Below are 14365 nucleotides of genomic sequence, written 5' to 3' on the forward strand. Positions count from 1 at the left end.
GACGTCTCTGCAGTAAAGACGTCTTGTCAGCGGTGTTCAGCAAAGATACTGGACTGGAAAAAATGTGAGTAAATGACGTGAAAGAGAGCAGTGGTGTTTCAGAACTGATAAAACCTTTATTTCACTTTAAATCGTCTTACAGTTTGCCCTGTTGGTAACATGTAAAGTAGAACCTAGAGTTTTTAAAAGACACACAAATCTACTGCTAGCTCAATAATCAGGCTGGTGGGAGGGGGCGGGGGAGGGAATGCATCTTTTTTTTGTCATTTTCTCATTTTATTGCAGCGAAGTCAAAATGTTCACAAGCACGTGCGCGCTAAGCAGGAAAACCGTCACAGAAGCAAACTTTTTATGGTAAAACTTTGTTGAATTAGAAGAATACTGGTAAGAAGAAAAGTGAAGGAGCAGATATACACACATACATACAGGCTGGCTGCAACATTCATCCTTTGTCTCTTTACGCAGCCAACAAGCAGCGCTCATTAGCTAATATGAAAGAAAGGCGTGGCAGGAAGAATTTTTTCAACTCGTCTGTGCATGAAAAGACTTTTGTCCCCAGCAAAGGAAAAGACAACTACAGCGTGGAATGTCCAGATGCTCCACGGAGAACGTGGTGACACTGAGCAACTTTGGAGGGAAATCGTTTTCTAGCTTTTTGAGGTTGATCAACTCATTCAGGATGTTTTCATTTCAAAGCTTCTGATTGGTTGTACGGTGATGAGGTGAGTGATGTCCTGGTCGCTATGGAAACTAATATAACGCTGGAATGATCGCTCTCTCGTTGGTCAGTGTCACGATACGACCTCGTGGGACGCCCTGCCCCCCTTCTGTATAACCACCAGCAGAGCGGGCGTGCCCCCCCCCCTCCCCGCGTGACCCCGAGTGAGGAAAGACTCATCAGCATCAAAGTGTTTGTTGAAAATAAACACACAGTTTAATAACCTTTTGTCTTGTTTGGATTAAAGTGGAATAAAAGCAGCCAGTGGGCGGGACTAAGAAGCCAAGAGACAGAAAGGAGGAGGAGATCGCTGGGCTAGAGGGGGCGGGGATTGGAAAGAGGAAAGATTGAGCAAATTATTTAATTGGAATAAAAATTAAAAAAAAACCTCCTAGTGAGATAGGACGGGCCAGAAGGTTCTAGTGGGTGGGCCGGACATGGAGTGCCATGTGGAGGTGGTGGGGGTAGGGGGTACGAATCATGCTGCTGCTTATACAGAAGAGAGCAAAGAGGCTTGAAGAGGGAATGAACGTTGGTGTGCATGGGGGTGGGGTGGGGGGCGTTTAAATGGGTTGGGAGTGGGGGGAGTGGACCTCCGAGAGCGCTCTAGTTCTCGCCTTCGCCCGCCTCCACCTCATCTCCCTGGTTTTCTGATGTCCACAGCTGGGGAGGAGACAACAATTAGTGTTTAGTCGGTGGACAGATTTTGGTGAAACAACCGTCAGCTTGGATGCTGCATTCAGGATCACTCAGAGATAACGTTCACCCTACAAGTTAACTCGGAGTTTGCTAAACACTGAAAACATGCAGCAGCAATTTATGCTATTTAAAGCTGTTCAATTCATTTCCACCAACACCAAAGGCCTAAGACAGAGGTCTCAAACACGCGGCTCACTAGTTTGAGGCCCCCGCCTTGATATGAAAGTTTAATGTTAGTGCGGCCCACGCATATGGATGATATGGATGCTGTATGGTATCATGTACCCAGAAAAAATTATTACATTTGATTAATGTTCATGTTAAAGGTTAAATAACTGTTAATAGTTATCCTCCCTATCCGTGCGGAAGTGGTAAGTTTTTGGCTTTTTAAGTTTAAAGGAAATAACTTGGAGGCTACCGTTTAGGTCGCTAGCTCTCTAGTTTGCGAGTTAGCATGTGTCTCAAGACCCTGCAGTTGCGCAATATGTTGTAAATAAAGAGAGTATAAATGTGACTATAGTCGTGTTTTGTCATGTCTACAGGGCTCTAATAATGCTTTGTTCATTTTAATCTGAAAAAAAACAATTTGTCTACCCACCAACTATATGTGGTTTCTTAAGTTTTTATTATTTGCTGATTCATTATTATTATTATTATATTTATTACTGATTGATTTTCTTTATTCTTGATTTGTGTATTTATTTTTCATCTTATTTCGTGCATAGATATTTGAGAACAGTGGAATGTTTTATCAGAGCTTTTATTGTAGAAAATCGGAACCAAAGCACTGAAAAAGTTTGGATATTTTTCTGTTTTTAATAAATGCGTTTTTGGGGGGGGACCTGATGCGGCCCAGTCTCACTCAGACCCTAGCTCCAGTCCAAAAAGGTGAGTAGTGAAGTGCCAGAGGTTAAAAAACAAAACAGCGAAGGTTACCCGAAACTAAAAAAGAATGTCTAATCTAGAATGATACAAAAAGGCCAATAAAATGGGTCAACTACTTCAAGCTGTTCTGCACAAATGGAGGTTGATAAAACCTTGGCAGTTGGTGCTCCACGTTCTGGGGTACTTCCTACTTCCTCTGTCTGCATAAACAGTGTGTGGAACACTGCGGTACCACAGTATTGCACTGCTACAAAAATGGCAAGAGAAAAAAAGGACAGTGGGAGACCGACAGACCATCTTAACACTAAAAATGTAGGTTTTTCCTCCAGACAAATGGTCGCGTTCTGAAGGTTTGGATCGTTTGCCGTCGCTTTTGCCAGACATTGGGATAATGACGAAGAGGTAGTCGATCAACCATTACTTCATTGAAATAAACAACTACACCAAAACCACCAAAGTCATATATTGGCGGACTATTAGAAGCGGAAATGAATGGACACAAAATAATCGCACATGTGTTAGTGACATATTTGTTGTGTTTTCCAAGTTTTTTGCAAATGCATTATGGACAATTGTGCAAATTTGATGAATACATCATCTCCTCGGGGATAAATAAATTAAGTTAAGCCTCCCCAACCGCAAATAGACCTGTGGGAAATCCCAAATGGAGAAGCTACTCACAGTCAGGTTGTCCCGTAGTAGCTGCATGATCAGCGTGCTGTCTTTGTACGACTCCTCGTTCAAGCTGTCAAGTTCGGCGATGGCCTCGTCGAACGCCTGCAAGGGGAAATGCCAGACGCGGGTCAGAAAGTAAACCACACCATCCGGCCCCAGACTACGGGGTCAGTGAGCACCCACCTGCTTGGCCAGAGAGCAGGCCTGCTCTGGTGAGTTGAGGATTTCGTAGTAGAAGACGGAGAAGTTGAGGGCCAGGCCGAGTCGGATGGGGTGCGTGGACTGCATGTCAGTCTTGCTGATGTCGAAGGCCTGCTGGTAGGCCTTCTGGGACTGTTCCACCGTGTCTGGAGGCAAAAGGAAAACATTCAGTCAACAGCTCTCCCGACTTTCACGACAGTAGCAAATACTACACGGACCACACGCACCCTTCTTTGAGTCGCCGGACGCCACCTCTGAGAGGTATCTGTAGTAGTCTCCTTTCATTTTGAGGTAGAACACCTTGCTCTCTGCCAGCTTGGCGTTGGCAATCAGAAATTTGTCCAGCAGATTCTAGAAGAGGTGCACGGATGCGTAGGGAAAGGTATGCCAACTTGTATTTAAAAAAAAAACAAACAAACTGTGGGCCGCACTTTGGACAGCCCTCTATTCAATCATGCCCCGCCCACTCCCATGCATGTACCAGCACGTCATGGCAGATTTCTTGGAGTTCAGACTCGATCTTCACACGGTAGTCGTGGGCCATCTGCTGCTTCTTTTCATTGCCCTCGCTCTTCTGCTCGATGCTGGAGATGACGCGCCAGGATGAGCGGCGGGCTCCCACCTGAGGGCGCCAAATGGATATCGATAGGAGACACGTCGGGCAAAGCAAAGCAGGACGCTTCGGAGTGACTCTTAAGAAGCAGCTGGTCACGCCACATGCATACTTACACTTATTCTTTGGAGTGACAAGTATAGCAAAAATACAAACCATATCAATACGTGGATGTTGTACTTCAAATGGTGTGCTATACTATTCAATCACTATAGTTACTCAGTAAGCCAATTTCACCATATAGCATTATCCCATATCCATTAGTTGTTACACATTTACCAGAAATGACCACCACAATGATTGCCCGCTTCTTTTCACCATGGTTTGCTCCTTTGGCTGCCATTATTTCAAATGATCCCTTTCGCTACATAGCCCAGTGGGGCGATCCAAGAGGTTACGCCAGGGTTTCATGCTGCCGATTCTGATACCAATCACCCATGAGTGAAATGAGCTGATACCAATTAAAAATGTATTTATGCATGCAGGAACTGAGCACACAGCAGGGATGGGTGATATGGCCAAAAATCCATACCGCGATACTTTGGCATGTAAATGATAACAGAAGCATTTCAGAATAGGTTGCACGGGTCCCTGGTAACGACCCTGAAGTTAAAAGTTCTGTTTGGGCCGACTGGCTGTGAAGCTGTGAATGAGTCATACGGATCAGCCTGTGTGCGTACCGCAAGTGAGGACGATGGCCGCGCATGTGTGAAGACAGCCACATTTGCTGACAGCGTTAGAACACAGACATGGCTCATGGATCAAAAAATCTTTGTTGATGTTATTGCCAATTATTATTATTATATATTATTATCCAATTTTTTATTTTTGCTTTGACTCGTCTCACAAAATGGTCGCATTTGGGACATGGTTCTAGTCACGGTTGATGCAGTGACTGTAGATTCTTACCACATTCTTGTAGGCCACAGAGAGCAGGTTGCGCTCCTCGTTGGTCAGGTCTATGTTCTGCTCCGTTACCATCTTCATGGCGGACGCCATGTCGTCATAGCGCTCTGCCTGCTCGGAAAGCTTGGCTTTCTGCACCAGCTCAGTCCTCTCCATCTTGCGGCTGCAAAGATAAACATGTGATGGGTTACAATCTTGACATGCTCAGTTGATAAGCATCGAGAAGGAAGTACAGCTCAAATTATGTGCAAATGCATTGGAAGAAATGTCCGACGTAAACTTAGAAACGGTTAATAAAGGGACAGGGAATGATCCAATTTCATTTAATTCATTTTCTACCACTTATCAAGAAGATCGCAGGCATGCTGGAGCCTATCCCAGCTGTTTTCGGGCAAGAGGCGGGGTGCACCCTGGACCGGCGGCCGACTGGTCGCCAGGCGGGGTGCACCCTGGACCGGCGGCCGACTGGTCGCCAGGCGGGGTACACCCTGGACCGGCGGCCGACTGGTCGCCAGGCGGGGTACACCCTGGACCGGCGGCCGACTGGTCGCCAGGCGGGGTACACCCTGGACTGGTCGCCAGACCATTACAGACAAATAGACAAAACCATCCATACCACACTCGCATTCATACCTATGGACAATTTAATTGATCCAAAAATTCACATATATTCTCAATTCAAACGACTTCCAACAACTTTTTTTTTTACATTTACCTGTAGTTTCTGCACAACAGGAGTTGGATTTGACTAACAGTACCCCAGAGTGCATATTAATGTCCCCACCATTGTGTCCAGCCATTAAAAGGCACCGGACACAAAAATGAGCTCATTGCTGCATTAAAAAGTGAGCTGACAAATCCTCTGTGAAAGCTCTCCACTACCTTCTTTTGTCTGCTTTGCCTTTTCATCAAAAAGTGCAAGCGTGAAGGAGAACACCTCCTGGTAGGCTTGCCTGTAACACGCTCTGCTCACATGGAGACCTCTTTATTTTCTTCATACGGCTGATTAATATTTGAGCGTCCATCCCACTTCTTTGAAGCATGTGGGTGGTGTGCATGTGAATAGTATATTCACCAACAGCAAACAACTGCACGTTTAACTTCAAGCGCATTCATTCACCAAAAGCAGATCAAACTGCTTAATGCTGAATTTCCTTAATTGACCCCTATCATTTTATAAAATTACATATTAATTCATTATTAACACAATTAAATAATGTGAGTTATTGCACCAAAAAATGGTCACAAAATGTGAGCAAACGATAAATTTGCCGTTATCCCGGAACAGCTATGCTATGTTGTGATGTGTTAGCCAGAACGGTCACGTGTGGTCTACAGCTCCAAGTAAAACCGATTGTTAAAAAAAAAGTCCTGTATGAGATGCATTTGACAGTTACACATGTATTGAGTATTGACTTTTGTATATTCAAAATAACGGTATATCTACATATAGCACATTTCAACATATGGACAGGAGATGCATATATGTATTAATTTATTAAGAGACAAGTGTTCATCATACATGCGAGTTGTGATTTCAATGCTAGTAGCATCTAGCACTTTTAGCTACCGCTGAGCGTCGACGAGAAACTGATTTTTGTACGGACAAAAAAACCCACTTTCCTGGCACGTTTTTATGTCCTCCATTGAAACTTCGTTCAAGCGTAGTTTAAGAGACACACGACCGTACCTGCTAAATATGTTTGTCACGCAGTGGACGCACTGATGCTAACACCTAGCCAGCGCACCCTTCGAGGTGCGCACTTGGCTATGCGGTTTAGCAGGCCTGCTAGCAGTTACGCCCTCCTCCTTGTCGCACTCCCCTGTGGAATTTTAAGATGGAGCTTAGCTTAGCATGCTAGCCTCACGTCACTGTTAGCTGCATGCTAAAGGGGAACGGACCCCAATCAATTTGGCATCTGTAATCCAACCGATGTCCTACAAAATATATATACCAAAGACATTTGATCTGATCGAAGACAGTGGTGTATTTTCAATAAGATAATCGACTAACCTCAAATTTGACGGGGGTGGAGAAGGGGGGGGGGGGGCTCCCGGGAAATGAGGGTGTGTTAGCCTACGCCATGATGGAGCAGAGCTAAGCATCGAGCATTACGGTGTTCTGATCACTTACAGCATCTAATCTGTCAATAATATTGATGCCAAGCACAATGGAAATGTCTCCATTACGTCCCCCGTGCTAAGCCAAAGTAGACAGTAAAATGTCCCCTCCGTCCGCCCGTCGACTAGCTCTGCTAAGCTGACCAAAAGGTCCAAAATGGCGACTCCCTAATCGAGCAAAAGGTGCATTTGCTTGACAATATTTTTTATAAAGGGTAGATATGCAGCGACATAGAACTTTGCCGGGCTGGAATATCCGTCCCTATGTGGCCGCAAGCCTCGGCCTAAATCCTCACACCCAGCCCCAAACCACAATAGGCAACGTCCGCCACGGAGAAAGCGAAAACCGCCTCCCCCCGCAAAGGAGCCAACTGGCGGTGCGTATAAAACATCAATGGCGCCAAAAGCAGGTCAACTCACATTTCGAAGGTACTAGGGTTCTCGATGTTCTGCTGTGAACGATGAAGGTTTATGGAGGCGTCCTCCTCTCAATGCTCGGCTATTCAGGGCTCAACCACTTCCGCCTGCTCTGACACTTCCGCTTCCTCTAAGCCACACCCCTCCCCCCGCCAGTATCCACGGCGACCGCGCTTTGGGGTTTTCCACTCATCTTAGCAGGGGCTTGACGTCAGCAGGGTCATGGCAACAATTACACGATGACGTAAGACTTTGAGTTTGTCTTCGGTCTGTCTGCTGCCCTCACTGAGACGATGAAATAAGTAAAAGGAGTAAAATACCATGACATGGTTTTAAAACCAATGATTAAAATATCATGACATTGTTTTGCTCAATGTTGTACTGAACTGCTTAGAGTAATGGAGAAAAAGCAGAGAAAACGCTAAGTAAGAGAGGCCTGGGGGCCATTTGTGGAACACTGTAGAAATATAATTAAGAAAACAGCAAAAACAGAATTTTGTTTGTACCAATTGTATGTAATAAAACATGTATTATTTTATTTATATTGTTGCATTGAAAGGTCGCACGGTGACCCGGTACTCCAGTTTCCTTCCGCATTCCAAAAACATGTTAGCTTAATTGGCGACTTTAAATTGACCATATAGGTATGAATGTGAGTGTGAATATTCATTTGTCGTCTCAATACAGTATGTGCCTAGTGATTGGCTGGCCACCAGTCCAGAGTGTAAGCAGGATGTCATTCCCCAAAATGATGAACAACACAGAATAAATGTCTCATGTATGTTTGTGGATGTTACCTCTGTCCCTCCTTGTTGTCAATAAAGAAAGTCCAACCAAAAAAAAGAGGGGGGAAAGGATGACGTTTGCGTGTCTCCATGGCAACTGTCTCCAAGAGGCTGCTGCTGTGATATCCCAGTTCACCATCGTGTCAGCGTACGTGGCCTACACAAACACCGTGAAGAATCACAACTGACACCACTTATGATCTACTCATCTGTCCACTAGTGACACAGAACCTGTAAAATATTCGATGTTATGACAAAGCTTGATCACATAAAATGCCAAGGCTGGTTGGAGGACAAAAACGATATTGTGATATTGTCGGATGATATTTATTCTATATATTTAATCTATCTATCATCTGTCCATCTTATTCTAAAATGGAACAAATTTCTTCCGATAAAATTCTACACACAACACCCCATATGACGACAGGATTTCTTTTGGAGAGAAAGAGAGAAATTGAGCATGTGTAAGCATTCACAGCCTTTGCTCAATACAGCCTCAAGTCTCTTTGAAAATGATGCCACAAGGTTGGCACACCTATCTTTGGGCAGCGTTGCCCGTTCCTCTTTGCAACACCTCACAAACATTGTTAGGTTGAATTGGATGGGAGGCGTCAGTGAAAAGCCATTTTCACATCTCAGATTGAAGTCAAGTCTCTGGCTGGGCCACATTGAAGCCAATAGCTTGGCTTTGTGGTTTAAGGATATTGTTTTTCTAGTTATAGAAATACAGTTATTATAGTTATTTTCTGCAAAAAAGGATAATTCATAATGCCGCCTACAGAGATAATACTAACTCATTATTTCTAAAATCACAATTACTTAAACTTGCTGATATAGTTAATCTTCAAACAGCTAAAATAATGCATAAGGCTAAAAACAACCAATTAGCTAAAAATGTCATCCAATACTTCTCTACAAGAGAGGAGAAATATGATCTCAGGGAAGAAGTACATTTGAAACACTTATATGCTAGGACTACGTTATGCTAGCCATAGCATTTCAGTATGTGGAATCAAACTATGGAATGGATTGAGTAAGGAAATCAAACAATGCACAACGATGAGCCAATTCAAGAAACAATACAAGCAGTTGATGTTTGCTAAATACAAGGATGAAGAGTCTTGAACCAGTCATGATGTGCTATATATATCACTATTTTGACACTTACTATGGTACCCATTATGTCATTGGATGCTCATATCACCTTGTACTTCGATACGGGACAAAAAATTAAAAAATTAAATTTTCAAAAAAAAAAACAACCTTAAACTGTATTATGGAAAGCAGGAAGTGAACAAATGTAACAGTTACTGATTGTAAAAGTACCAGATGGAGGGGTAGGATTTAATAAGCTTTGCTTCTTCCTACTCCTTTTGGACATGTGGAACTGTGAACCGATTATGGGATGCGCTCAATTGTATTCTGATGCATGTTCAAATGAAATAAAACCATTACCATTACCATTACCATTACCATTACCATTACCATTACCATTACCATTACCATTACCATTACCATTACCATTACAATGTAACAACAATGTAACAATCAGTATTACTTTAATTATTATGCTATTATGTTTTATTACTTTCTTAAATTCTGTATTTACCCTCGTGATATGTACTACATAAGGTCATAGGCGTGTAAAGGTGATGATAGGGTTGTTTTTTCATATATACAGGGTTATAATAATGTTAAAATATTCATATTTAGAAGTTTGCAAACAGCTTATGAAGGCTCTATGAAAATATTCCATTTCACGGAACCAATTAACCTTGATAAATGAGGGATTACTATAGACAGTGTATGCTGTATGCTTATATCACACCGCCAAAAACATTATAATTGTAAAATAAGCTGTACGAGCATAATTTTGATACATATTTTCTAATGGATGTCTCTAAGTGGTGTAGCCTTTAGTCATTATAAAGTGAAAGTGAATGAAATAAGGAGTTGACCATGTGGCTGCGCCTCTCCAAAGCAGCCGCTAGATGTCAGTATAAACACTGCCGTGAGTTCCAAGCTGATCTCCACACAAAGTGCCCAAAGCAACATCAACCTACATCTTCTCTTCGTCTTGAACTTTATTGACTTTTCCTGACCCTGAGATGCTGATGAAACACAAGTGGACCCTCTGAAAAGGAATCAGTTGATGTTGTTGTTGCACATGTTCACGTTTGGAGGTAGATTTATTAATCACACATGCAATTGAGTCACTAAACTCATGCAGAACAAGAGGATGATGCAGCAGTGCTCGTCATCCACATGAGCGACAGCCGCGCCACCGCCATGATGGAGTCTTCAGTCAAGCTGACAGCGATGGAATCGATACGTTATGAAGTCCCGTAACTCAGACCTTGCTGTGGGGCCTCAAGCTGAAGAAAACCAATACAAAAAAATCAATAGAGGTTCTGTTTGTCCTCACAACAAGCTGCTTGCTGAGAAACATCAAGACAAAAGCCAAAGACTTTTAATACGGTTCAGATGGAGCTCTATCATCAATATTCATAGGGAGGATTTGGAGTGGCCACAGATTGAACCGTTTGAAGTAACTTTTATGAGGAAACAATTCACATAATATTAACCCACGTTTTCTCTGACAAACAAGTATGAAGCTTTTGCAAGTGACTCTCAAGGTCATTTTCAAGACTTTCCTGATAAATCACCGGCTGTTGGGATTGGTGATTTCCGTTATGAGAAGTGAGATGAAATTTATAGGATTTACAGAAAGAATGCAATAATTATTTAAACAAAAGTAGGCAGGTGCATAAACTTGGTCACCCTTGTTTTACTGATTTGAATACATTGAACAATAATTATTGGAACACAAAATTCCAAAATTCCAAACCTAAATAGGGCCGCCTGTGTGAAAAAGTGAATGTCCCCTAAAACTAATAGCCGGTTGAGCCACCCTTAGCAGCAACAATTGCAATCAAGTGTTTGTGATAACTTCCAATTAGTCTCTTAGAGTGCAGTGGAGGAATTTGGGCCCACTCATCTTTGCAGAATTGTTGCAGTTCAACCAGCATGGTGTTTGATGCCACAGCATCTCAATAGGATGCATGTCAGGACCTTGACTATAGGCCACTCCAAAGTAATGGTAATGGTAATGGTTTTATTTCATTTGAACATGCATCAGATTACAATTGAGTGCATCCCATAATCAGTTCACAGTTCCACATGTCCAAAAGGAGTAGGAAGAAGCAAAGCTTATTAAATCCTACCCCTCCATCTGGTACTTTTACAATCAGTAACTGTTACATTTGTTCACTTCCTGCTTTCCATAATACAGTTTAAGGGTTATTTTTTTTATTTTTTATTTTTTTTATAATGTACCTCGTACCGAAGTACGAGGTGATATGACCATCCAATGACATAATGTGTACCATAGTAAGTGTCAATATAGTGATATATATAGCACATCATGACTGGTTCAAGACTCTTCATCCTTGTATTTAGCATATATAATATACATTTTCCCATCACACCGGACATTCTCCTTCAGGATTTTCTGGTAAACAGCATTTGTGATTCTATTTATCAAGTTTTCCAGGCCCTGCAAAAAAGCAAAATAGCCCCAGACCATCACACTACCACCACCATATTTTACTGTTGGTAACTGGATGTAATGGGACACACACCTACCAAAAAGTTCAAGTTTTGTATGGGTATGTTCCCAAAGGTCTTGGGCCTCATCTAGATGTTTTCTTGAAAAAATTGAGATGATCCTTAATGCTATATTGCTGTGGCATGACCTTCAAAAGGCTCCAAAAGCCTCCAATGTGGCTGAATGACAACAATTCTGCAAAGATGAGTGAGTCAAAATTCCTCCACAGCCATTCAAGAGACTCATTGCATGTCATCACAAATGTTTGATTGCAGTTGTTGTTGCTGAGGTTGCCCCAACCAGTTCAACCAGGTCTAAGGGGCAATCACTTTTTCCACACTGGGCCATGTCGATTTTGATTTTCTTCTCCCTTAATAATACCAAGTTTCATTTTAAAACTGCAATTTGTGTTGAGTCCTGTTGTCATTGGCTAATATTTAAATTGGTTTAAGATTGTCAAACAAATAGTCCTGCTAACTCATGAACCAGACAACAATATTGGTTCTTATCAACAGTGTCCTGACTTTACATGATTAAGTCCCGGAGTGATGTATAGGAAACATTTTCGATATGACAGTCACGTGATTTTCCCAAGGATAAAAATGTCCACCAAACTGGAAATGTGTTCTTCTGTGTGAAGATTAAGTGAGGATTATGATATTATGATAATGTGGACTATTTCTAACAGGAGTATAGAAGAAAGCTGACTGCTGCTTGGCTGCCATGTAGTGAAAATCCATTGAATGCATCTGTTTGTGTGTGCAATGCATGCTGGGAAAGAGTGGAAAACAAAGCGCTGCCGCAGATTGAATCTGAATCACATGTTGGGGTAGCTCCCCGGAGAGCGGCGGGTTCCATCGCTCAATGAGTGCATGCACGTGGTCGCCGTGTTCCAGCGGGCCTGCTTGGCTCGTGGTGCTGTCACAGGCCGAGAAATGAGCACAAATTCCTGCTGGCGTCCTCAGAGGAAGGAGCGGGACAGTTATTTATAGCAGAGTGGATCATTGCACCTCCTGTGCTTTTTTTTTCTCCCCAGCTCATGTGATTACTCACTGTGCAGGTGTATCTACCTGCAGCACAAAGCTTTTTTTTTCACGACTATATGGCAACTAATACTTGTGGTTGGCTTTTTGATGACAGTACTTTGGCCTCCTCCACTTATAGGTTGTGTCTCAAATGGAATACAGCACACTCCAAAACTCCGTAGTGCTATCCGGAAGCCATGACTGTCATTGTGCTTCACCTTCTTCATGGCTGGATCGTCTCATGAAATATGGGTCAGTTTTTTTACCCCAATTTTCCATTGCACAATAATTAAAAATCTATTTATTATGACTATTTTCGCTTGTGTATACTCCGTGCCTCTGTAAGGTACATAAAAGATAAGGTAACATGGTTTTAAAATAACAGTTTAAAATGTATAAATATGGTTAAAGCATGTAAGAGTAGTAATAGTTCTTGTCATACATATAAAATTCAGTTGTAAAAGAAAAAAAGACACCCTACTATTTTTTATATGTTTGTGTCTAAAATAACCAAATCTCCATTGTTGGCGTTTGGGTGTAATACCGCAAGGTCCACTAGGGGGTGCTAGCAGGGATGGTGGTATAGAGTAGGTGACAAAACGACAAAGGAAGAATAAATCCTGAGGGTGAATATACGTCAAGTCATCGTGGATTGTCTTCCTCATTCTGTACCACAGGTCAGTATAAAGTAGAAATAATTTATGCAAACGACTGTAAAGAGTGTAGAAAGTTGCTAAAGTAAACAGCTGACTGCAAAGTGGTTTGTTATGAATGTTTTGTAGAGCATTTGAGCACATGTGAAATGGCTAACGGCTAATGCTAGCAGTCCTTCATGTATGGTGAATAGCATTAAGCAGGCTAACTGAAATATGTGAAATGTGTTACTGATAGTATTGTACTAACGATATGTGAAATGTATACATTGGCTGTGGAAATTGTCACTAGATTGACATGTGAAGACAATGTCTTAACATCACAAATGTTTAGCTGTTCAAATGTTTGTTTCACCAATAATGCTGGAAACAAATGGCCAACTGTTGGTGTAGTCATCTTATGAGATCTGAAGTGTTGTTATTGTTCAGAGAGGAAGAATAAATCCTGAGGGTGAATATACGTCAAGTCATCGTGGATTGTCTTCCTCATTCTGTACCACAGGATTTTCAAGGCATACAAGCCCTCCAGGTGGTAGAGGGGCAACACCTCAAATGAGGCAGAAATGATGTCCTCTCACCTTCTATAATAGCCAAGAGGTCCATCACAGCACAGTGATCATTTTTAGCATTTTGAGTGCAGTACCCAAGTACTTTTCAGCTTTCGTCTCAAATGCAACCCTTAACACCGTGTACTTAGCCCCTGAGGGTGCAAATCCATGACTGTTGTTGTCCACTTACCGGAAATAATGATCTAAATATTTACCAAATTCTTCTTCTTCTGTTCACTACCTTCTACCGTCTACCAAGATGGTGACCATTTAAGTATCTTGAGTGCAACATCCTAGTACTGACAGTGTGAACACACTAGTACAATGACCTCACTTGCAATGACACTGGTTGATTTGTGTAACATTTTAAAGTCTCTGCTTTTGCCAGAACGTTATTGGTCAACTGGAAGCAAATTGGAATAAAATGAATAAACTTTGCTTTGGTTCCGAGTTTCTATAAGAAAAGCTCTGATAAAACATTCCACTGTTCTCAAATATCTTCATTTTTA

At 42.1% G+C, this 14365-nt stretch overlaps 2 protein-coding genes across 2 annotated transcripts in view; one reads left to right on the plus strand and one right to left on the minus strand.

The window, feature by feature from the left end:
• Positions 1 to 91: 91 nt before the first annotated feature.
• Positions 92 to 7404, minus strand: ywhaba (tyrosine 3-monooxygenase/tryptophan 5-monooxygenase activation protein, beta polypeptide a). Its single transcript, XM_058055186.1, has 7 exons — positions 7239 to 7404; positions 4701 to 4860; positions 3660 to 3800; positions 3406 to 3529; positions 3161 to 3324; positions 2984 to 3079; positions 92 to 1381 (listed from the first exon to the last, which is right to left on the minus strand). The coding sequence occupies exons 2-7, from the start codon at positions 4851 to 4853 to the stop codon at positions 1325 to 1327; spliced, it is 735 nt and encodes a 244-aa protein (XP_057911169.1). The 5' UTR covers positions 4854 to 4860; positions 7239 to 7404; the 3' UTR covers positions 92 to 1324.
• A 5860-nt stretch (positions 7405 to 13264) lies between these two features.
• The window catches only part of rims4 (regulating synaptic membrane exocytosis 4), a 40493-nt gene continuing 39392 nt past the window's right edge, over positions 13265 to 14365 (plus strand). The window contains exon 1 of the mRNA XM_058055313.1: positions 13265 to 13332. The gene's annotated coding sequence lies outside the window, so the exon portion shown is untranslated. The remainder of the gene's footprint in view (positions 13333 to 14365) is intronic.

The sequence above is a fragment of the Doryrhamphus excisus genome, chromosome 18, assembly GCF_030265055.1.
Source record: "Doryrhamphus excisus isolate RoL2022-K1 chromosome 18, RoL_Dexc_1.0, whole genome shotgun sequence".
Lineage (NCBI taxonomy): Eukaryota > Metazoa > Chordata > Actinopteri > Syngnathiformes > Syngnathidae > Doryrhamphus > Doryrhamphus excisus.

Bases quoted from the DNA above. Each gene is read 5' to 3' on its own strand.
- ywhaba (XM_058055186.1), bottom strand. From the start codon at position 4,853: ATGGAGAGGACTGAGCTGGTGCAGAAAGCCAAGCTTTCCGAGCAGGCA. The intron at 3,080-3,160 runs GTGGGTGCTCAC...TTCCCCTTGCAG, and splicing joins CCTGCTCTCTGGCCAAGCAG to GCGTTCGACGAGGCCATCGC. The intron at 1,382-2,983 runs GTGAGTAGCTTC...TCTCCTCCCCAG, and splicing joins TACTACGGGACAACCTGACT to CTGTGGACATCAGAAAACCA.